The sequence below is a fragment of the Ischnura elegans genome, chromosome X (genome assembly GCF_921293095.1).
Source record: "Ischnura elegans chromosome X, ioIscEleg1.1, whole genome shotgun sequence".
Lineage (NCBI taxonomy): Eukaryota > Metazoa > Arthropoda > Insecta > Odonata > Coenagrionidae > Ischnura > Ischnura elegans.
The window spans coordinates 113,274,826-113,301,369 of NC_060259.1; the positions used below are offsets into that span (position 1 = coordinate 113,274,826).

The 26,544-nt window shown below is 37.9% G+C and overlaps 1 protein-coding gene across 1 annotated transcript in view; it reads left to right on the forward strand.

Moving 5' to 3' along the window:
• The window catches only part of LOC124171854 (calcium/calmodulin-dependent protein kinase type 1-like), a gene marked incomplete in the record, with an annotated part of 212,293 nt that overhangs the window by 97,813 nt on the left and 87,936 nt on the right, over positions 1-26,544 (forward strand). The window contains 1 exon segment of the mRNA XM_046551212.1: positions 11,486-11,560. Coding sequence (XP_046407168.1) covers positions 11,486-11,560 — 75 coding nt within the window.

Genomic DNA, 26,544 nt, shown 5'->3' on the forward strand with positions numbered 1-26,544 from the left:
TCAACAATCCTAGGATTGGTTTGACGCAGCTCTCCACTCAGTTCTCCTATCAGCTAATCTTTTCACTCCTACGTATTTCTTCTCTTTCACATCTCTCTTTACTTGTTCCATATATTTTGTTCGAGGTCTTCCTTTTCCATTCTTGCCTTCCACCTGTCCTTCGACGAATGTCTTCATCAGGCCATCATGTCTCAAGATGTGGCCTATAAGGTTGTTCCGTCTTCTTATTAAGGTTTTCATGAGGCTTCTCTTCTCTCCTACCCTTCTTAGGACTTCCTCGTTACTAACTCGGTCGATCCATTTGATTTTCATCATTCTTCTGTAGCACCACATTTCAAAGGCCTCTATCCTTGCTTTCTCCGCTGCGGTCATTGTCCATGCGTCACTCCCGAATAGGAGCATACTCCAGATGTAGGTTCTTATAAATTGTTTCTTTACTTCTATATTTAAGTTTCCCGCTGTAAGCAGGTCTCTCTTTTGGTGGAATGCTCTCTTCGCCTGGGCTATTCTGCTGATAATTTCTTTATTGCTTATCCCGTCACTAGTTATATGTAAGAAAAATTGTAATTGTAATCTAGGTTGGGAACTTCCTTTGATACTCAGGAACTCATTTTTTGCTGTCTCTTTTTTGGCGAGTAAGTTCGGTTAAAGAGATGGTATCGATTTAACGTTTTCATTATGAACTTCCCATTGCGGCGGAAATTAATAATTTTTGTTGCGTAATATTTCGGGGGGCAGTCTCGCTGAAATGGAGAAGGCGCCTTTTGACTCGTCTGACGACGCCCTTAAGACGACGACGCCTTTGTTATTATCGATAGAAATAAGGTTGGAGTGCTCGCTAGTGTTTTTTATTCCGTGTGCCTTAGTCCGAATCTCTGCAAAGATACCGATTTTTCAGTCGGAGGGCCATGAAAAGGCCGCCTCAAGTACAGAACTGCATTTTCTGGATGATACGCTGGGTCGTCGTTTCTTCATTGGCGCTTCTCATTGAGGGCTGGCTTAAGCTAGTACCAGGCTTCTCTCCAACCCACCTTCCGTCGCGACGAAAATGGCATAAGCTGTCGGTCACCTCCTCCAAGTACCAATCCTCATTTGTTTGCATATTTCATTAACCGTGGAATGGTTTTTCACAAAAGGCGAATCACCAATCTTGTTCTTCCCTCTCAATCTAGATGTTTATCTGCACTTGTATTTCTCTTTTCGCTCGTTCCTCCTTCCCTCTCATTGCCTCGATTGATTCCTTTTTCTTCGCGATCACCCATTTTCAAGGGACATCCCTCACTCGATCACAATCTCCGCTCATCCCTACCGACCTTCCTTCTCGTCGCGCGCCAATCACTCCTTGTCACTCCCTTCCTTCCTTTCTCTTCCGTCACTGCATCACGGAACCTTGACATCCCTCGTCACCCGTAAATACCTTTAAATCACCTCCCTCGACACCAAGTGCTCTCATCACACGGCGCTAACCTTTATGCCAGATTTGTCGCCATGTATTCTAACATGCAAAACCCATTTATCTACTCCTAGTGTTTAACTCCATTATCAAAGCTATTTCATTTGCACTGATTCATACGTTTTTCTCCTTCGCACCACCAAAAATTTAAATACGTTCGCCGTTATACGTTCTGAGTCCCTCATCTAACATCATTCCTACCGCTCTAGAAACTATACTGATGCATATCACAAAGTTTCCACTGTATATCCGTAAGTTTCTTTACGTCATTAGCCTAATGACCAACAAACTTCCATTCATGTGCAAACCTTACCGCCCTGGGCGACCAACGATATACTTGAACGCCATCGTCAAACTCTTCCCAAGCCTCCCGTACCATTTCTTTTGCATTACATTGATCAGCAAAGATGAAAACGAGCAGAAAGCTCTTCTAACCTCTTGTATATGATTGCATACCATCCACCGGCCGTTATCATTCTCCGACCCATTCAGAATTACATTCCTCTCTTCTGCTTTATACCTCTATTTTCGTAATTTATGGCTTTCTTTCTATCTTCTTTGTACTCACCCCCTCCCTGGTCTCTTCGTGTGACGTCCCTTCTCTGCATCTGAACTCGTCATTACGCACAGAAGATGTATGGCGAGTTCAAATGCGTTTATGGAAGATTAGAATATATCAATGAATTCTAATCTTCGGTATGTAATGCACATGAATAGCATTTGCGAAAAATGGCGTCATACTACAAGGTTTTTTGTATCGAATGTATACTAAAATTCATTAATGCAACTTTTAACGGCATCCAAGGTTGTTAACATCGAAAGCGCAAATTTACCCAATGAAATAGTTATTTACTGCTGTAAAAAGTATCCATTAATGTTTAAAACTTCCATTTCATCCTTTTAATTTCCTTAGACAATAATTTTTAGTATTTATTTTCGACTAAACTTTTCCAATTTTTTTGTGAAACATTTGCTTGCCTAAGATTTGAATTATTTACGCTCAAACATCTTCTTGTCGTGCATAGCAAAAGTATATATGCTAGCGCGGAAAAATTAATTTCAACAATTCCAAAGAAAAAGAGGCGAAAGGAGGGAAGAGAGTTTTTCTTGCAAACCATGCCAATTGCCCAATTCGGAAATTTCTAGCATCATGTGGTATTGTTGTTGAGACTTCAACTAAAAGTCGGCTTGGAAACACGCAGATTCGGATTCAGCGTGGGTGAAATAGTTTGAAAACCTTTGTTTCCAAAATTTCTCAAGAAATGCCGTCAGAGTAACACTAGTCCGATTTCTCTCTCAGGCTACATACATCATCACAATGCATATGAAAAACCTTTTGTCTCAGTTTTGTCCTTACAAGGCTACTCACTTGAAATAGCTTACAAAATATCGGAAACTGTTGAATCAGTATATAAGCTATCCCTGGCATGTCCGCTTATTTCCTTGGGTTATCAAAAACCCGGTGAGCGGTATTAACGTTGTTGGACTCTCTGCGTCCTTGTTTCACATTGTAAATGAGGAGTCGCTTTCCCAATATAATTGTATGGCAAATTACCGTTTGCCTCATTTGGTAAGGGTCTTACACGCACACTGCCTGTGCCACACAACCTAGTTTTTTCTTATTACTCAGTCGGATTGATATTTGTTGCAGGACTCAAACAATTGAATCTTCGCGTGCAGAAAGGATAGCCTAACTTAATTCTACTTATTACAGGTCGTTTTCTCTCACTTACCAAATGTACCTACATCTCCTGTGGCGAAGCATCATAGATTAAACCACTTGGAGCTGATGAATCCTTCATCAGTGAGTAACAGACCCTCTCAACTACCCTTTTGTTAAATAATAGCAGGTAAATAAGAATGTCCTCATTTTCAAAAGCTATCGTGTGTGTGTGTGTGTTGCCTACAAAACCTTGCTGTGCAAGTTTTAGTTTTGATTTTTCTTATCATTAGTATTACTAATCCCGTTACTTTGTCAGAAAAATTTCGTGGCTAGAGAAACCAATTTCTTACATCATTACTGCAATAGATATTTCACTATATTTTAAAACATTGCGTAGATTTATCTACATCTTCGGATTATTAATGCAATACGTAAGTAATTATGATGCAATACAATTTTGAACTTGTTATGCCCTGTATGTTCAGTTATGTACTTTTTCGTGTCTTGAACGAGTTATCGTGTGAATTTGGCTCTGTTCCGGTTGTATTCACCATTTCAGGTCTATCTCGTTAAATTCCTGCAAAATGTGGTTTGTATTCGCGATTTCCACGGTTTCTCAATAGCCGAAATTTGCTGGTGAACGCGCTCTCCCTGCGGACCGTTGGTGTGCCCCAATTTCCGAAGGAAAAAGTGCCTCCGGCCATCAAAGAAAATGTAACTTCAATATGTTATTGAAGTTATGTGTCCCTTTATTTCTAAACGTTACCCTTTCTTATTTTTAAATATAGCGCCGTCATTTTCTATAAATATTTGTAGTATATGGTTCAGGAGAATAAAATGTTATTGAAAGTTAGTACATATATCTTTCAACTCTTTGTGTCTTTTTTATCTGCATGGCTCAGATATTTTGGGGATTGGGCTCACTTAACGGATCACTAGATTGGCCCAGGAGACCGATCTTGGCGTCGCTCATGTGGGAACCGTTGCCATCAGGCATTAGGCAAAGCCTCTCTTTCCGATTGTTTCCACAAATATCGCCGAGTTGAATTTGGAGAGGGGTGAGCGTGTCTTGAAAGCTAACCTGTTTGGCCCTTGTCATGGGCGGGAAAGAATAGTGTGTCCAATTCACTCTCAAATCTGTTCAGTATTCTCCCTCAAACTTGTCTGGAGCAAAGTTTTTATCGAGGAAGGAGCAGAATAATCAAGTACCTACAAAAAAAAGCGTGAAAATGAATGGCGTGCTTGAGGCGAGGCGATGCCTGACTGATAGGCTGAGTCTTCTTCATTGATGTTGGCTTTTTTTAGGAAGATGTATACTTAAACCTTTTATCATTGATTCATTCGCCCTGGAAGTAGACAACTGTTACGAGGTATAAGTGAAGTCAGCGTATGGGGGAAGCTGGGTTTCAGTGCATGCTAAATAGATAGCATATATTTTGTAGAAAAACTTTGAGCTCAAGGTGAAACGGAAATAACGGTGAGAGGTGTGATCTCTTTCTTAACTCCTTTGGTCGTTCAGTCTCGAATCCACAACTTTTGTCCTCTAGCGTCTCAGATGTTGATGAGCATTTCTGTATGGTTCTATATTCACCTCAAATAACCCGAGGGCATCTAGCGAAAAGCAAATTTTGTGCGTATACTGTGAATTTCATTTTTCCCATTTTTGCCAAACAAAACGTGCCTTGAATCGTATAATGCCTGCCATTTCTCCATCAAATTGTCGTAGAGGCATTAATTAAGAATCATTAAAGCTATGGTGTTATGTCGGACATAAAATGCGTAAAATATTGAACGAATTCCCTTTCCTGTTTTTGTCACAATTAAATGTTCAAAAAAATTAATTAATTTTTCTCAAATATTAAGTCTCAGAATTGACCGAAACTTTTATTTAGTATTCTAGACCTATCTACCTTACTATTCCAAAGTTGAATTTGGTGGAATCTCGAAAATGTTTTTTTTAAACATTTATATTTTTCTCCCGCGCGGCGTTCCGGCTCCCCCATTAAAATACATGTGGTAGGCTTATAATGTATATCTATATAAAACCCCACAAGATGCCTCAATATGCATATGGCGGGGGTATTAATAATAATAATAATAATAACAATTTTCACCAACCGGACACCAACCATGGACAAATGGAAAGGAAATGCGCAGACGAAGTCCCGCTTTGCATTTAATAACATTCTTTAATGGTCGGGGAAAAAAACTAATTCCTTTACCCATTTGTTAGGCTCTCTTAATTTATCGTTTATGTCGGACCTGGAAATCTAGTGGGGTTCTCAGTGTCGCTCTGGGAAATATCTATTTTCAATTTCTCAACAAATGTAAGCCTAGCGCGCAGCCTCTGAGTCTTTAGCGGCCCCAGCCTTTTTCATTTTACATATTTGTAACGCTTTCTGTGCGGCAGTAGCAGTTATTGACGAATCGCGCAGCTTTGTGTGCTATTAAGTTCCGCATTAAGTATATCTGCACCGGATCACATATATGCTCCCACCTTTGCAAGGCGTGGCCGGACAAGTGCGAAATTGCACCTCTCTTTTTCATCCGAAAATCTTCCCACAAAGCGCTTGACGAATCCTAGCTTCTTCATGACTCTGCCACAGTAAAAGTCTATGGATGTGATAACTGCTCCAGGCCGTAGTAATATGATCTATAGCTTCTATAATGAACTATCAACGTCGCCAGTATTTGTCATCTTTATAGTTAACAGTATGCTTTTTACGAGCCAAACGCGAGAGCTGAAGTAAAGATTTGGATTAGTGAACGTGTATGCTATAGAGCGTTCCACATTTAGTTGACAGTACGGGCCTTATGGATAACAGTGTTGCCAAGCTTCCGCTCCGCCGGCAGGCATCCTAACAGCGTATGCAACCACACATAATAGAGCGCCAAAATGGTTTAGTTCAGAAAGGAGTTAGGGATCGCACGAAAGACTGCGTGAATTAAGAAATTTTTAGCGTAAATTACAATACCTTTGCTGCAATATAAAAGGAAAAATCTTTTGTTATTTTATGTATGTACTTATTCAATGCACAAGCTGAATAATGAATAATCTGTAATGTAAAAAATAACAATAAATTGAAGGATAATAAAAATTATCGCCACTCCTGAATGAGACAAAATTTCTATTCCTTCCATATTATGCAATATTTATTGGCTCTGGCTAGTATTACATGAAAGGCGATGTTGTATAAGACATCATCAATCTTAAATTTTTCAAAATTTTCCCGTACTTGGTTTATTGTAAATTAAAGATCTCTTTTCAAGCTGACATCTTCAAAGCTATTTTCCTTAATGTTCTCTTTCCTCCACCTTGTAGTAGGCAAGGATTCCAAATTCCTTGAGTAATAAGAGGCATTATCTACCACTGTAATTGATCCTTCGGGTAAGTTTGCAAGAAGTGAGTGCTCAAACCATCTCTCGTAACACTCGCCACCCACTTCTTCATGCTCATCCATTCAGTTCTTTTTGTACAGAAACACATGCGATGCTCCTTTTATGAACCCATTTTCCGTTCCTGCGTGTATAATTGCAAATCGTCCTCCTCGGGAAGTGGGGGCCAAGCCCATTATATAGTCTAGCAAGGAAAGCTTGACGCGGATTTTCTAATTGTTTGTTTCGCAAACTAATGTTCACTATTTGTCCAACATTAATCCAACTTTCGCCTGTGAATACATTCGTCCTGTGTTCGCGACGATATTTTTTAGCTGCCTTAAATAATTAATTGTGCCACCAACGAATAATATCATCCCTTTCGATAAGGATGATTCTTTTCCCCCTGCGTTCGTACACGAAGCCTATGTCCAAAAGAAGACGATATAGTGTTGTCCTTTTGCAATCTGGGAGTATACTCTCCATATTTACCGAGTTGAAGATGGATTTTAAAGTCGGAGGAATATTTTTCACGAAGGATTTACGTACCTTCCTTCTAATTCCCGATCTCACAAAATCGTCGAAAATCACTGCTCTCGAGTTTTTGTAAGGCTGTTTAATTTCTTAAGTTTTTGAATGAGTTACCAATGGACCACGGGAGCTTTCCTTTCTCACTCTGTAAATAGTGGACTCCTAGCACCCAGTAGCCTTTAAGCTTCTCGGCAGGCCTCATTAATGCTGAGAGACTTTGAGCACTAGCTGTCTTTCGCGGCTTATGAGCTTCTCACCTTTTCTCCTCTTCTTTGTATCGGACATATTGATTGGGCGTGTTACAGCAGAGATAAGGGTAAAAAACACTTCACAATTCTCAAATTAAGCAGACCACAAAACACTTATTCACTCCAAAAAAATGCAATGACAAACTGAACGCCTTCGTAAATTCTTCCCACGGCCCCTTCGGCTAGGGTCGATTCTGATGTAGGTTTTATGGCACCCTATGAAAGGAACTCAGAAAAAACCCAAGCCCCCTTTTGTAAAAGGCGTGCACTGGATGGGGGTAGTGTTTCGCACAGATTATGAGATATTCTCTTTCTTGGTTTCCGCGATGGGACCGAAACACCAAGATGAAAGCGTCTTATTTCCAAGCCGCTTGCTTACTTTCGTGTATCAATGTATTCAGATAAAAACACTGCTGTTACGACGTATGAGTATTCTCTGTTTTTTCTTAAGATCAAAACCTTGTAACTCGCTTCAGAATTGATGTAAGTTAATGATTTTTTCACCAAAAATAACTTTGTAGTTTTCTTCACATTTGATACGCAGTATATAGGGACCTAGGACGTAAGAAACGTAAGTTAGTAAGCGACTACTTTTACCTTGCAAAAATCAAAATATTCTTGTCCTAAATGGTGTTACGTCGGCATAACAACATTTTAACTCAATATTTGTACAATTGATGAAGACCTTCAAAGAGAAAATAGTGTGAAGAATTTTGTGCAGAAGATTCAATTCAATACAGACAACGGTCTGGCAGATATTGCGAGAAGAAGATAAAGTAAAAAAATACACGTTTTTGACGGAAATTTAAGGAATTTTTTAAAAATCTTTTGTTATAATTTTTATCGAAAAACTATTGGCACCAATGAATGCAGCATCTCTTTCTACATTAGAATGCAATTTTTAATAAGTGCATAACGCAACATTAATTTTCGTGCTGTTATTGACAACACCGCGCTCCTGGCCTTATGGAGATTAACATGGAAAACGATTCTCGCCCACACTGTCAACTAAATGTGGAACGCTCTATAGTATGACTAAATGTACAGTTTTACTCGCGCTATTGAGATTGAGCAATGTAGAAATTAATGCCTTGCAAGTTTGAGATATTATTTGAACGATTATTAACTTTAACATTATCATGAGTGCCCCTTGAAGAAAGTTCTTGTTTTAATGCTATACTGTTTTGTTTTGAAATATCTGTGTATTTGATGAATGAATTCCATGAATTGAATCATACGGCTATAAAGTAACTGTATCTTCACTTTCGGCACCAATATACATACAATTTATTTTCTGTGGTGGGCGCCATAATCGGTAGAATACTATAACAAATAAAAAGGGGTGTTATGGAAGGCCAGAGTATAGAGCCAAATGGCCCAAAATCGCATATTTTTAATCGCATTTTTTCGCGATGTTCCACCGCCTAAAAATTATTTTTTCAATACGCCAGCCGAAAGGTATTAAAAAGCACCTCCAGAAAACTTTTTTTCTTTTTGGCCCTCTCAAACATATTTTATAAAAACATGCATTAGAAACTTTCAAAACAACGCCATATCTTCTTGTCCCGCTCAAAGTTCTTGAAAACAATTGAAAATCTGCTCCATTAAATAAGGTTTCAAATTCCGCAAACCGCATTAAAAAAATGCCTTCTTGACCGAGATATTAAAAAAAGAGTGAATATCGTATTTTCGATCTAGCCGGCCCTGGTGGGCCTCTAGCGGGCTGGAAATGTGGGGAGGTTTGTCCTATTTGATCCCAAATCGCATACCCCAAGTACGGGAAATATTCCGGAGGGGGGACTTTTCACCCTCTTATTCGGCCATGCCCTTTGGGTGACGTTTTCCTCGTCATAAAATGGCAATCGTGAACGGAATGGTATTTGGAAAACTGGATCCCTGAAGACGATGAGGTTGTCGTTCGTCGAAACGTTGCACGGAAAACCTCACCCGGTGTGAAACCCGAGAGATGTTCACCTGGTCCTGTTTGCTGCATCAGACATTACTTGTCAGATACTCCTTAGGAATTCCGTCGAACATGAAGATGATCTGTAAGGGCTTCTGTAGAAGCTCTTTGTGTTTCAATATTTTACAGAGGCCAAGTATAGAATATGGTGGGAATATGCCTGCACAATAGTGTAGGGAAGTCATTGGAAAAAGTTACGAGGAATTTATGCAGGGCGTTCTAGCATGGTCGACTCTTCACGTAATTTTTGCCATGGTTTGTTGTTTTTGATCTACGTGCAGATAACTTGTTAAAAACGAAGATTGATAGGGGTTTTAGCGTTTTAGTTGAACAATCCCAATATTTTGATGAGTCGGGGACATGCGTGACTTGGATGTCCTATAATTGCAAAATACAAGTGGCTCTTGGGAATGGGAAGCCAATTTAAGTCAAAGCTATCTTCTACCTTTGCTATTAAGTCTCTAGAGTTTCAGTTCCATTCTTATAGGACTCATTGTTTTGATTCTATCAAAAACAACTACCTTCTCACGAGAATTATGCGTAGGTGCGGATAAACGTCGTCGTATTACTCCACCAAGTTTTATTATTCGTCCAATGATATCATCTTATCGAATTTTGTACACACTTTAATTTAATTTCAAAGAATTTTTTTTTTGAAAAAGGAGGAATGCATGACGGGATATGTTCGGCGTTTGCCTTCTCATTTGTTTGGATCCCATTGTTACATATGACTAGATAATTATGACTCATTGGCACTTTCATATGCGAGGATTATTTTTCTAAAAATTGCAAGTTTTGAGCTTTTTTTGCGCTGTTAGTTTTGAAACCTATGTTCATTCTAAGGAGTTGAAGCGATTGTAATAATGAAAACTACAATTCCTTGTTTATATCTGTCCCACCTTCCTTTTAACTCCCTCCTACTTCTCCTCTTTTTGCGCAATGACGATAAACATTTGAGCCGAAGTCAGCGATGAGACTATCGAAGAGAAAGCAAAGAAGTGATGCAGGGAGAGAAGAAAAAAATCCCCACGGTGATTGGCTTTCCCATTTGCCGTTATAGAGGGCGTTTCAAGGCAAAGTAGATTACGCTCCGGTAATCGTTATGGCTGGGTTCTGGGTTTAAAATATGTTTGTCGTTAGAAAGCCTACGAACTGGTCCGTGATAATATCAAACCCGTCCTAGGAATTTTTTAATATGCCGATAGCCCTTAAAAGATAATTATACTTTTTTTTAATTTTATTGAGAAAATAAGGGTATCCTGTCAATTTAAAAGCAAGCCCTAATCATGATAAAAAATGCTAAATATTAGTTTTATTGAAGGTATTTTCTTGCTAATGTACGTATGTTCAGACCGGAAAAAATGCGTGGATTCTCAGCTTTACTTACAAATGGCTCAATGGCCTTTCACATTAATTGTAGTCCGTGTTACTCTTGAAACCTGTCATTTTCATACCAAAATTTTTGAGAGCTAATTAAATAATATTAATAATATAAAAGTACTCTCTAAATTTATAGTTAAAAATATAAATTCGTAATTTTTGAAACAGGCTGCTCGTGCGACTAGATAATTTAAATATTTAAAGCATTTACATACTATTCAAAATGCTACTTTACTAATTTGAGGCTCAAAATCTCTTTTCCATTTTTTTCACTTCCGCTAATAAATAACCAAGTACTTACTCCTGAGCGTACGACTGCCTTTCAGCCATCTAGAAGTATTAGGCTTTTTGGAGAGATATATAGCGTGATATGATGACGTCATAACTTTGAAGTTGCACTTATAAATAAATTCTAGAAATTCTTTCTCCTTCGTCATTGTATTATTATTTTTTCTTAGAGGGTCGGTCGAAAATGATCACCAAAATAAATTATTACAGTAGTTGAGAGGAAGCTTGGGATATCCCCAATAAAGTTCTTTTCAAAGGTGAAATGTTTTTATGTAGTGAAATATATGTCTTTATTTAACACTGTTCGCCAAATTTTGTTTAGCATGTGTCGGGGTGCACCTACGTGTTATTCATGTCTTGAACGGTTTCATGTCCTAAAACTTTGCAATTCTATCTACCGCTTTCAAACCCTCTGCGTCACTGCGTTTTCAATCTTTGTGGTGACGTGATTGCGTTTGAAACCGATAGAGCTTATGCATTGTAGAATATTAGTGAGGTACTACTGCATCCTTTATGGTTAATACTCTATTTTGTGTTTTATCCCCTTTTAAAACTCGTTCTAAGGGAGTGTCATCACTTTTCAGGTTGAAGCATCCAAATATTGTCCAACTGTTGGAGACTTTCGAAGACAAGCACAAGGTTTACCTCATAATGGAACTGTGAGTATTCAATCATCATATAACTCTTGCCCTTATGGGGTGGCGCCTGAGTTGTAGTCTTTCAATAAGTCATGCTATATCTCTGTACCGTTAGCATTTCTCAAATTTCAACTTCTTAGCATTGCCTCCCCCGCCACTTGGAAATCTGCTCGGCGAATGCACTGGATGTAATCAGAATTAGCTTCAAAAGTGGAATAGAATATATCGGTCCACGTATTTTTTTTGTTGGTGTGCGCGAGAGAAAGTGTGTGATGAGTGAGTGGTTGAGGTGGGCTTGGAGGCGAGGAGGTTCAGTGGCCCTTCATGTGGATGCTGGAGGGAATTCATTCATTCAATGCTTGCAATGCGCACATGTTTGGCTACTAGTTTGTTTTTACCGTCAGAGAATGGAAGAGTAACTTGCCAAGGAAGAACCAGAAACAAGCCACCGTATAACGAAGGAGTCTTAAGAAAGAGACTTGTTGAAATGTTGGATTATGTAGGTGACCTCACCAATTTTGCGTGCCTCCATTAAACTTCGCTATGTGCTCCGTATCTCTTACAGTCAAGGAATGGCTTCCTTTGGATTGGAGTTCCACCTTGCTTTTCCCATTTATTTTATTGGGGGGGGTGTCGAGGGAGGGATATGTTGGGACGTGTGGGCCTTATTTCGTCCTAAATGCGGGAAAGTTACGGGCTGAGAAATAGATGTCAGATTTGATTTTAAAAATCGGAACCGAATATATCATGAGCCACTGCCCTCTCGTATGAAATTGTGCGGAAATTCATTCGCAAATAAGAAACAAGCGTCTAGGGATGCGGATATTTAGTTAAAAGCGTTTCAGTTTTAATGTGCGGTCAGTTCTGAATAAAATTAATGAAATTTGAGGCACTAGGATACTTAATTAGGCAAATGTAAAAAAAATGTTAACGATAAGAAACCTGGATACCACTGGCAATACTTTGAATTATTCTTATTTTTCAATTTGGAAACAGTATCTACGGTTACATTGACATTTTTCTACTGAACTTAATTTATAAAGTACTCAGGTATGCCATATCAGTAAATAATCTGCGTAAGAAAGCTTCAAAATCTTTCATTCTTAAAGTTAACTCCAATGTTGACGAGGGAATACCAACGTTCTCGATATTGTATGCTTGTAAAAATAATTCGTAGAGAACCGTGGTGAGTTTCGATAGTTTTATTATTTATTGAGTTCGAGAGGTTCATTGGTATTGCGAGGGAGGTAAATTGCTTAGGCGTAAATCTAAATTGCTTAGGCGTAGACGATGGTTATCGGCCCCTTAGGGAAGGATCCATGCCCAGTTTATGAAGTGGTGTTAAATTATTAGTCCAAAAGTATAAAGGATAATGCTTTTACAGTAGGCAGGGGAGTATAAATTAAAACCTGATTTTACGGAATTATCTGCTCTTTTATCACATTTCGTGGGTCACATTCTACGCGTACGCACGGCATTGTGACCAAGTATGCTTGTCTTCACGTTATTTTTCTATCCATGAGAGCGGTGCCATTCGATTAAAGATGCCCTAAATGGCCAAGATGGCCAAGTCTTGGAAAATTCCTGAAAAACCGCATAATTACATTAGCGACGCAAGTGTGCCTTTAACCGCTACTATTTAGTCGGACTTAGTCTGGGAATCATGTACTCGCGTGGAACATATTAGCAGTTTCGACTTTGGAATTAGTTTTAAAATAGCGCTGCTGTCAATTGCAACAGTGTGTTTCCTGGAGTGCTTTATTTTACTCTGGCTGCACCTGTTGCAATAGTGCGCATTATTCTGTTCCTCCAATCCACTGACGGAAAAGGCGGATTTGCTAATGAACCATTTCCACAAATAGTGGATGCCGAGGCCGATGCGGTAAAAAGAAATTTGGGAGAAGTATGAGTCGTGGGCTCTGTCAGATGGAAACTGACATCAATGCAATCATAATAGGTAAGCGCAGGCATATAGGGCTCCTGCCAAAATTTTAACCAAAGTCAAATGTAAAAAAATCAGTGGAGAATCGCAGTGGATCTCGTGGAAGAATGTGGTTTCATTTTTGTCCATACTTTGATAATTAAGTCCCATAGTCTCCTTTGAAGGTACCCGGATAGTAAACGTAGAGAAATAGAGTGAGGCTGTGCCAATTATTTTCGGCCATTCTGGTTTAATATGAAGGATTTAGCATTAGTAAGGCAACTTCATATGTTTTTGTGTCTACTCGATCGCAATCTTGCGTAAAAACATTTTTCTCTTTGGCTATCGTTCAATCTAAGCCTACTCGGTCCCAACTGCTTTTTGTTTCAATGAATGTGAAATTATGTCTACAATTTTATTCTTAAAAGTTTTCCTGGGATTTTTTGTTAGTGCAGAGGACTAGGAAAGTGAGTAAAATGTTTTCATGGTATATTGCATGCCTTTTTAGTGAGAAAATTTACCTAGACCGTAGCATTAAGATACCCGTTAAAAATGTTTCATTCCAGATGGATAGCAAGTGCAAATTATACTCTTCGGTAACCATTTAACAATGTGCACTTCAAAAAAATCTAATAGGGTACAACATCATTTGGGAGGGAAACAATAGTATATGTTTTGATGAAAATATATTTCCGCCTGTTGTGTACAGTAGCAATTAGGACCCAAAGCATGGCAAAAGTACTGAAAATTCTTTTGAAATATATAGATTTCATCATGTAATAATATCTTCGAAAAATCGTTCTATGGAAGAAAACTATTTCTCCCACCGAGTAGAAAAATGTGCCTGCGATTTTAATGCTGAAGATGATTATAAGTGAATGATAATCAGTGTAACAGGTAATCAATATAAGGTAATGGTGATGAGGGAATAGAAAAAATTCAGGAAATTCTAACTCCCTTCTTGGAATACAAATGGAAACGTGCGCTGATGAGTAACCTTTGAAAAGGAAGAACCGTACTGTTGCTATTCACAGAGTATTCTTATTCTCGTGGCGTGTCGTCGAATTTAGAGTTGAGGTGCTTTTGGCGTTCATTTAAATGTTGTCATTGAAGTTATGCAATAACTCGGTGATTGTGTTTTGCATAAATTTTAAGTGTCTATTCTAGTATATTGAATTTTTAAGCATTTCTCCAGGATGTTATTTCTATAGGATGCTTGAAATATTTGTTAATTAATTACTTATGATATAAATTTTCAATTCCCCGTGGATACGGTTTCCAAAAGGTGAAATTAAATGTGGTGTCCCCATAATACTTTTATTTCTCCATAATGACTTTGTCAAAAGTTTGTATCCATTAGTGATTGATCGTGGCGGTGGCGTTATTAGGACTTGACTGTGGGGGGAGAGTCAGTTAGGGACTCCTGAAGTCCGATTTTTGTATTTTCAAGTCCCGAAAAGTTTTCGGTTGTTTCTTCATTACGTTTAAATCACTGTGCCGCGGAATACTTACACCATGCCCTCGATAGGTATCTGTCCTAATTATATGTGCTAAAGTTAAAACATGCTTAAATGGCTACTTAATCTAGCGGATTACGGATTTCCGGTCCTTGTATGTCTCGTTGCGCAAAGGATAAATCTAAATTATCAAAAGCTCGTGCTCAGTTTCGTGGGCTATTTTAAAATATTTCTTTTTGGTATTGTAAAATATTTAATTCAAAGTCGAATTTTCCCTGCGTACGTATTTCTTAGACTAAGGTCTTTGTCGAATCTATTTTAAACTTTTCGTGTGATAAGCGCCAAAAATCAGCCTTGGCTATAAATTGCAGTTGCAACATGCCCTTTAAAATTGATATGCGTCGAGTTAAAGTGAATTAAATACGTTATTTCGTATCACTGTGTAAATGACGTAAAGTCACTTCGCCAAACACCGATCGTGCGATAGATGGCATTCGAAGGCATGATCGTGTCGCACGAACGCACGCATTTCGTCGCGTCGTCAAGATTTAAAAAATGAGAATACTTTCCCGACCCAGCGAAAATTTATAAGGGCTGGCACTAAAATGTTCTAGCATTTAAAATATCTAGAGAATCACATGCTTACATTGTTTTCGAATTGCCGATAGCTGGACGTCCCAAAAACGAAATTGTGTGTTATGCGTACAGAATTTAAGTGGTATTCATTCACAGAGATATTTTGGTTTTATTGGAGAGACCTCAGCCTTCAGTTGTAATCCACTCATATTGCACATTGATTCGACCACCATACCAATTATTGGTTCCTAAAATATCAATAATCTCAGTACGCCAATTTATGACTTTTTTTGTTAGCAAAACTCCTACAGCTCGTGAATGCTCATTGATTAATAATTTAATGAAAAGGTAACCGACGAATTTATTTCCAAATTTAAAATGTGAATATGTTAGACCAAATCAAAGAGAAATACATATTAAGGATTCACCCATGAAATGATTATGCAGTTACCCTCTAAGTAAAATGAATTCATGGTTTCCATTTCAAAGTTACCAATGATGGTTACAGTACGTTTAAAAAATTTCCTATGTTATTTTTCACATCTGCCCAGCAGTGGCCCGGATGTGCTCGAAGTTAGGTAGCGATCTGTTTAATAGTGATGTGTTGGCAGCACTGGCCATGTGGAGTGGGGTCCACATTATCAGCGGAACGTGGTTTACGTGCAGAACCATGGCCACCTTTGAACAGGCCGGAACATGCAATTTGGCGACAGCGCTTTACGTGACGTCAGGGGTCCTACTCTGCATATCGCCTGGGGTCCGGTGGATCGGCCTCACAGCTGTTGACGTTGTGAGATGTTAATACGGACGGACCTCCGTTCACCTTCCCTAAAGTTAAGCTAAAAACTACGGTAGGGTTGAGTTATTCGAGTGGTTATATTTCGTATTATAACAGCTATTTATTAAAAGTAATCGTGAGAACTAATAACAAGGCAAGGGATACGAGAGATTATATGCACGGAAATATATTATATAAGTACTGCGATCGACGACCCAGAAGTTCAGACCAAGAAGGAAATACCGTTTAGTTTACTACTTAACCCATTGGTTGTTTATATAGAAGAGAACCCTATAAAATTTATTGACTTAGAAATAAAGAGCGGCTTTAAAATAAAAATCATTTCACCTCCCTGAATCTCTTTGAATAACCTAAAAAATTAACATGCTAAAATGCAATGCGTTATTTTCTAACACCTTTCGAAGCGATATTTCAGGAGAGAAAAAAAATTATGAAGTTTCACAGCATTTATTTAAAATAAAAATCGGATATGTACATTTTCCGGTAAACATTTCATATTGAAGAGGTCAAACAACATATCAAACAACCTCACAATGTCACAAGACATGGCCATCAAAGCATAAATATTACTCCAGAACGTGGAATAAATAAAAGCTGCCACAGGTTCTTAATTTCAATTTCAGCCGGAAACAACCTCCATAGATCTTGCCATTTGAAGTTCACCGATGAACCGTCACCAGCAACAGCTAACAGTTTCACAGGCACCACATTATCTGATGGAAAAAAAACATGATCAGTACAAATGTAAGCGCTAATTAGAAAATTTTATGTGATATTACAAAAACTAGTCTTAACATTCTATAAATTGGACAACGTCTAAAAAATATGAAGCCATACGGAAGATAAATATATATTCAATCTTATACTTTTAAACACCAAGATCAGTATAATGAAATAGGTAATAATGACTTCCGAATTGGAGAAATGTCTCAACAAATAACATTATACTAACATTTAACTCAATACTGATTTTAAAAAAATCAAATTTTACAAAGGAGAGGAAATTATTGAATTAATCTCGATAATGGTAGCCACAACAGGTTCTTCATAATTGATTATATGACCAAATTTTCAAGGTTCACTCAAAAGTTTTAGCTGCAGAGAAAATTGTTATATTGTTCTAAATACCACATATATGTACACAATTTCACTCAGCACTCATGGATTTTCCAATATACCTACTGCATTGGAGGGCCGGCTAGACGTCAATTTACTAAGTCTTTTCAATATGAGAACTTATATCATTTCCTTGGTAGTTCTTTCATGTTCCACTAATTCATACAATATTCGTTCATTTCATCTCCAAGAAATACTTCATCTTTAATTATTTCCACAGATTTTCATGCTTCACTGATCACAAGAAGGAGTTTTACCTGCAAGAGAAAGATGGATTAGTTCAAAAATACCACGTATGGATATGATATCTTTCAGTACCCTTGGATTTTCAATATAAGTACCTAGAGTATTGTAAGGCGGATAAATATTAATTAAGGTGCCCTTATCGATACGAGAACAAATATTGACATTTCATCAATGTTATTTCATGTTCCACTGATTCATATAATATTTGTTGATCTCATATCCAAGATTTACATCGTATCTACTTATGTTCACAGGTTTTCATCAGCAGTCTTTTCATGTTCCACTGATTCATACAATATTTCCTGATTTCATTACTTAGAAGTACAACTCATCTACTTATGTTCACAGATTTTCATGGTTCACTGATCACAATAAGAAGTTTTAAGAAGAGGAGAGGGCCTGAAACACTGTGAGAGTAGCACCAGGGGACAACTTTAGGCGATCTAACTCGTAACTCTTCACTTCACTGTTCTTATTCATGTAAGTTACACGGTGTAGGATATCCCGCTCATATGCTTGACGCAAACTATTGCGCTTGAAGAAAGATTCCAATCCTTCCAAGGGATATTCTTCAGCCACTTCTGTCTACTGCGTTCATCTTTGGTGAACTGGAACACAGTCACATACCCCTTGTTCTTGGTGGATAGGTAGTTGCTTCTGCAATATGGCACACAACAACGCTTGGGCACCTAAAATGAAAACAATGGAAAGTTGCATGAATAAAAATAGTTTCGCTGATCACAGAAAAAAAGTGGTGCATTCATGATTAGTTTGGAAAATATGAATAATTCAGTACCTAGAAACATTAGTAGAGTTAATGAGTAGCCAGTCTTCCTTCAATAATATACGACGTTATTATAAACACAACTACATATAGTTATTCACAAGGCACACCAAATATAGCAATCACTGTTAACCCAAGAATAATAACATTATAAAAAAAACAACGCAGCATTTAAATACCCGACAAATACTCTTCGTTTCATTTGTGTAATCTCAATATTCCTTCGTGGCCGGCCGCCAAGAGACGCAATGCTTTGGATGAAATACTGCTGAATATCCACTCACAATTCACTGAGAATATCTTTAAACTATTTAACCTACCGTAAGGCAAAACACAGTACAGAAAAATAATTCTTGTTCCCCATTGAAACCAGTATTGTTGCACTCTCAATTCCCCTCCATTAATGGCCGGCCGGCATGTGATCACAACAATTTTGAAGTAATAAACGTGATTTTCCTCCTTCAGCTCCCAAAAATTATCTTAAAACTATTGTACGTACCTTTAATCAATATGATATCCACAAAAGAAGTCCAGTTCTGCCTTTTTAACAAGAGATTAAATGCTTCTTTGTTCACACGGATACTCTTCACGCATAAGTCGCCATGCTCTCAAACAAACTAGGCATGGCCAAAAAATACCGGTATTCGGTAGTACCGAGTACTATTTTTTTTTCTACTTCGGTAGTCCATGGTCGGAAAACGGTGGTCAGAATCCCAACCACGGTTAACGGGAACTTGCGTTCACACCTCGTTTTGTAACCATGGTCGGGGATAACCGGCGTAAAAAGAACGAATTAGTGTGAACGGGGCATAACCTCCATGTATTTTTCCGATAAATTTTCGTAAAGAAATCAAGTTAATGATTTTTTCAGTGTATTCTTTCTGTATGTTACGCTAATTTGCCGAAATACCGGATAATTAGTGTAAGACAAGCGTTAAATCTCAACTTATGAACATATTTTATCAATTATGAAAGTACCGGTATTTTTTCGCCGGTACTACCGGGAGAGTACTATTATTGCTTTTTAATACTCATCGCAAAAATACCGGTACTTTTTCAAGTCCCGCCCTTGCCTAAAACAAACACGATAGGACTCCGGCACGCCGGCACAGCGTTGACAAAATTCCATGTTCCGGCCTGTATTATAGGAGGCCATGACAGAACGTAAACAATTGACGCCCGCGAAATGCCGCAACCGCCGCAACATTGAATTTTGGTCATTGGGCCCATGACGAAACAATTTCAAATTTTAAGATTTGTTGCTCAGAATTCGCGGATTTACGAACAAATTTAGTTACTGTTTAATCGGCACCTTAGCGGTGCCACAAGATTTATTATTTAATATGAAATATATTTAGCTTTGATTTCAACACCAGACAGTGGCTCAGCCCTTAGATAATAATGTGGGGCGTCTTTTATGGGCTCGAGAATGAATCAGAGTTCTAGCTTCAAATTATATTTCTATTCTATGTTCGGATGTTCTTAACGTAAAATTCTCGCAATGCGAGTTGGGTCAGGGAAAGAAGCTAACCCCCAGCCCCGAATGACTGACACTTCTGTGGCTTAGTCCAGGGTAAGCTCTACCTTCACGTATTAAATCCAACCTTCGAGTTGAATCCTTCAGTGAGAATGTTAGTGAGTTAATATCTTTTCTTCTCTCTTTCAGTGGAGTGTTTACTAGGTGTCATTGAAGTTGACAGACTGCATTTTGTGGCTTCATCCTTAGCAACCCGAGGTATTTTTCACGATACTCCAATCTGGGGCCGTATTCTGTAACTCCAAACCGATCGGTGCGGCACCGATTCGTCGGGTGCGACGTCACACCGACTCCCGGTAAGAAGTCGTTCGATTCTGTACGAACCCGGTCGGTGCGGCACCGACGAGAGGACGGGAGATCGTCGGTAGCCGTACCGACAGCAAAGAGGTGTCGGTACGGCCACCGACTAGTGGGTTTCATGAATTCCCCGGTGCGCATTGTACGTTTTATTTTGTTTTTACCTCATCACCGAGTAAATAATAAGGTTTTCTCCAATGTTATCTTTTTCTGCCCCTTCGAATACGCCTCTATAATTCACTGTGTCATCATCTATATTAATTACCTTGACAGAAATATAAGATAATGGTTAATAAAAATGAGGTTTGCTAACATATAATGACTTTCTCTAATTTATGTTACCGCACTTTCACTCGCTTGTAATAGGCTTTATTTCTCTCTATCATCATTTACTTGCTCCTTTGACATAAAAAAGATATTTTTGACTAAATATGAGTTTTGCCGCAATGTTATCACTTTATATCACTCTGAATAGGCGACTGTTATTTCACTCAATCATCAATTTGGCGTTTCTCTCGGCATAGAAATAAGATCTTTTTATTTAAGTATGAAGTTTGCCACAACGGTATCAGTTTCTTTCATTTTTAACGGGCAACTCTATTTCATTTCATCGTCAGCCATTGATTCCCTTGACGATAAAAGAAGATATTTGTTAATAAGTATGAGGTTTACCGCAATATTATCATTTTCTCTCACTTGGAATGCGCAACTTATACATATGTATTTCACCCAATCACAATTTATTTACTTCCTCGTCATTACACTTCTTTTAATTGCACCCAGCTCCATATTTTTATAACAATTTCCTAACTTGTTCCTCTAATATTACATTTGCATTTGAATCCTACGTTCACGTTCCATAGTATGCTATTTTCGTCTGCTACGGTGCCAATGGCATACCATTCCGTTGATAATATTTATACGGAACTTACTTAATGACAACTATATTACCAAATCATGAATAAATAGCATTATACGGAACCAATATTTAAAAAAAGAAACTACGATCTCAAGGATAGTTTCAATAATTCATTCCAGCAACAACAATCTCCATCACATACAAACTTTATTGTGATGTTGTAATATTGTTTCCTTCGATTCTGTAGGTACAGCATTACTACCACACATTATATAAGCATTGTCAACAACTTATCCAATATCGTTTATCTTAATCTAGCAATAAGTCGTAATTTCCGCAAATAAAAAGATTGAGAATGACGACAACAACCTGTGCCAATGAGTCTTCACTTGTTTTTACCCTTCTTTCATTGGTGGAGACACGTGAAACTTCGGATATATTCGGATTTTCCCTGTTTGGGAAGGAAGGGGAACCGTACCGACTGGTTTGAAACCGACGACCTTACAGAATCGCTGAAAGTGTCGTCGTCGGTGCGGAATCCGTTGTCGGTACGGTTTGATGTCCAGTCGGTGGGCTTGAAAGGGAAACCGACCGGTGCGGCACCGACGAAATACAGAATACGGCCCCTGGGGCCGTATTCTGTATTTCGTCGGTACCGCACCGGTCGGTTTCCCTTCCCAGCCCACCGACAGCAAATCATTTCGTACCGACGGCGGTTTCCATACCGACGACGGCAAATTCAGCGATTCAGTATGGTCGTCGGTATCAAACCAGTCGGTACGGTTCCCTCTCCTTCCCAAACAGGGATAATCCGAATATATCCGAAGTTGGAAGTCATCTAACGTGTCTCCACCAATGAGAAGGGTAAAAACAAGTGAAGACTCATTGGCACAGTTTGTTGTCGTCATTCTCAATCTTTTTATTTACGGAAATTAAGACTTATTGCTAATTAAGATAATCGATATTGGATAAGTTGTTAACAATGCTTATATAATGTGTGGTAGTAATGCTGTACCTACAGAATCGAAGGAAACAATATTACAACATCACAATAAAGTTTGTATGTGTTGGAGATTGTTGTTGCTGGAATGAATTATTGAAACTATCCTTGAGATCGTAGTTTCTTTTTTTAAATATTGGTTCCGTATAATGCTATTTATTCATGGTTTGGTAATATAGTTGTCATTAAGTAAGTTACGTCTAAATTTTATCAACGGAAGGTTATGCTATTGGCACCGTAGCAGACGAAAATAACATACCATGGAACGTGAACGTAGGATTCAAATGCAAATGTAAATGTCATATTAGAGGAACAAGTTAGGAAATTGTTATAAAAATATGGAGCTGGGTGTAATTAAAAGAAGAGTAATGACGAGGAAGTAAATAAATTGTGATTGGGTGAAATACATATGTATATGTTGCGCATTCCAAGTGAGATAAAATGATAATATTGCGGTAAACCTCATACTTATTAACTTAAAACATCTTCTTTTATCGTCAAGGGAATCAATGGCTGACGATGAAATGAAATATAGTTGCCTGTTACAAATGAAAGAAACTGATACCGTTGTGGCAAACTTCATACTTAAATAAAAAGATCTTATTTCTATGCCGAGAGAAACGCCAAATTAATGATTGAGTGAAATAACAGTCGCCTATTCAGAGTGAGATAAAGTGATAACATTGCGGCAAAACTCATATTCAATCAAAAATATCTTTTTAATGTCAAAGGAGCAAATAAATGATGATAGAGAGAAATAAAGCCTATTACAAGCGAGTGAAATTTCACTTAAGTGGTAACATAAATGAGAGAAAGTCATTATATGTTAGCAAACCTCATGTTTATTAACCATTATCTTATATTTCTGTCAAGGTAATTAATATAGATGATGACACAGTGAATTATAGAGGCGTATTCGAAGGGGCAGAAGAAGATAACATTGCAGAAAACCTCATTATTTACTCGGCGATGAGGTAAAAACAAAATAAAACGTACAATGCGCACCGGGGAACATGTTCATGAAACCCACTAGTCGGTGGCCGTATCGACACCTTTTTGCTGTCGGTACGGCTACCGACGATCTCCCGTCCTCTCGTCGGTGCCGCACCGATCGGGTTCGTACAGAATCGCACGACTTCTTACCGGGAGTCGGTGTGACGTCGTGCCCGACAGATCGGTGCCGCACCGATCGGTTTGGAGTTACAGAATACGGCCCCTGGTGCGTTAGATATTCCTTTTGGAGTGTCGAGCATGAAGCTCCCTTGTGTACCACTCAAATTTCGTCGCTTATTGTGACCCTTAGTTTTGTATTTTTCGTAAATTTGTCTTGTGGAGTTAATTGTGGTCGTTTGTAACCTCCTTGCTTTCTATGTCAATGGGCCTTGTAATCAGAATAGCATATTGAAACATCCATAAACTATGTCACTGATAATTATTATTTTCATTTTTATTTTAACCCTAGGAAGACTGAAAAATAATTATCGCGTCGTATCCTGACTGGGTCCAATTGACCCTTAAACATTTTTTCCACAATATTACCAGTTTATGTAGAATTTAGGCTGAGTTAAGTGATGGATTCCTTCTTATTTAATTCCTCAACATATTTCTTCAAGTCTTTATTGCTATTAAATTATTTTGTTGGAAGCCATTACTGCAGCAAAGCATAATATCCCTCTACCAGAAATATCACTCCACCTTTCCCATTTTTATGAATTTTTATTAGCACAATTAGATCAACACAAATTACAAAATGATTTATTTCAATGATAAATAAGATATGTAACAAATTTAATGAAACAAAAGCATGATGCATTTACAAATGTTATTAAAAAAATTTATGCTACTTTAAGCACTGATTGCATAAAATTTCTGAATGCTCTTGGCATACATTTAGACTAAATGATTTAGTGCACATCGTGATAAGAGGATGTTCGTGTCTTTCTATCCTTTTTGTACTTGCACTGGCAACACTTATTTTCCTAGGTTGCTATGGTTGTCAAGGAGTGTGTCGCATTTTCTTTTTCACGATGTCAATTATTCCGATAGTTAATTTTCTCTTGGATTCCATGAGATTTATGAGATACCACTTTGTTAGGAAACCCTGTAGGCTGTATGGCATTGACCGATGTGAGCTCGGGTGGAATCCCTCGTTTATTTTTCCTCATGATCTGTACAATCGCTAAACCTTTGGAAAGTAGTAGGCAGCCTACTTTCACATATTATGTTTCTGGCTGATTATTCCCTCAACCACACCTGTAACTAATCTTTTCCCCTGATCGGCCTCTCGGCTTTTATTAGAGTCACTACCTGTGTATACTTAGATATTCCACTTGTATGAATCACAACTACCACTTGCAGCCAAAATTTTAGTTTTATTCAAAATTTTAATTCCATACTTTCCTGGTTTTGATGAAACAAACTGTCTAAAGGTAGAGCGCCCACGGAACATCAATAACTGTTCGTCAACTGTCGTGCAAGATCCTGGCACGAATACATATTTCAAATATTCATTCCACCCATCAAATATCTCTCTAATATTCTGCAACTTATCTTCGCCTCTGCTGTTCCTTATTTCTGTCGCATTATGAAATCGTATAACCCACAGTAATGTTTTGACTCTATCCCTCCCTATAATACTGTTGAATATTGGTCGCCCGTCTAGTTTACTCCAAAGTTGTGAAACACTTTCATTTTTGACTAGTAAAAACGATAAATATTAGCAATCCCAGAACCATATTTATTTCAGAGTCATTTTCTTCATTCTACAAAGCTTGAAAAACTATATGCCTTTCAATGGTGGCCAATTTTCTAACAACACTATATATGTTAGGACGCAAAATTAGCAAAAGAGCAGAAGACAGAATAAAAATTCCGCACGGCGTACAGGATATGACGCTAAATATTACGACTTCGCATTCTACCCTTTTTAGTGGCATGAGGTTTTGTTTACCACTCCTCTTTCATATTGCGTGAAATAAACCTTTTCTCCTGATAAGAATTCCCCATTTTCGTATTTCTATCATCTTCTCAGCAAGATGAAGAAAAATCACCCACGCTTTAGTTCTTCTCCATCCTCATTCAACATTTTAGTCTTCATCTCCACCGGAGTCACTACTACCCTCCTCCTGTCAGCGCTGTATGTTTAGATGCTGAACATGTCCTACTGTAATCTTCAGATGAATGTACTCCAAATGTGTGTCACTATTAGCAAGCCTGTGAATAAAGTGACAACGAAATTTATCAATTTTTCATTCCGAACTTTACTTAGATATAAATGGAAGATAAAATTGTTCGTGACACTCCTTAGTTGTGAATTGAGGAAAAATTATCAAAGCACTGTCTCATATTATGTTTCTGATATCATCAAGCAATTCAAAGAGCTCAATAATTTTACTAGAACAGCTAATTTTTATAATAATTATAAAAAATGCTATTTTTATTATAAACCTCAAAAATATATTGATAGTTATTTTGACTGTTATATCCAAAAGGCGACGCCGATTTCTTAGCTCCTCAACTACTCAGTATATCAATAGTCACTATGAATTCAGTCACATCAATACGCTGGTGCGCAATAGATGAACGCTACACAAAATTTGGTACCACCAAGTATCCTGTAAAGATAGGAATAATAAAATTGCTGTATATCATAGCAGATGAAAATCAATACACCACCTCATCCAACTAATCCAGCTGAGGAGTAAACGGTTTGGTAAATGAGGTAAATACTGAAGTAGTACATTAGAATGAAAGAGTATAATCTTTTATATAATCCATGAAGGTTTGTACTTACCATGTACGGCATCAAAATGTAATGATGGAATTCAAATTCTTCGATTTCTTCCGTTAGGTAGTTGCAATAACAGCGTATGTCGGCAGGCAGCAAGACCACTCCAGCTAGCAAGTGTAACTTCTGACTGACCACCATGAAAGCACCACAGATGCTAGATGAACGGTCTCACATATAAAACTGACAGATTATGGGAATGCATGTAGATAATTCACACTGTTATACATCAAACCAGAGAAAGTTGCAAAAACTACCCTTTACGAAACGATATGGATACATGTTTCTGAACGCATCACTCTAAATGTGACATTGTAAGAGCATATGAAAGGCTTCAAGCCAATCCATAAAAATTGCCCACTAATTGGTAATAAGTATCGCCTACGACGTTGTTTATAACTCCATACACATTGTATCTCCCAAAATTACAAAGTAAATAAGAAAGTTGCTGATAAGTTGGAATAAATTACCCATAGCATTGAAAATAGTCGACTGGGTCCAATGGACCCAGTCCGTCCACTATGTAACTTTGTAGTATACTATAAAATGTAATGAGCCCATTCTACTTGATGGTAATTTAACCCTTCTCTTCCTATGTAAGCCTCCTCTAGCTGGGAACCTGGTAA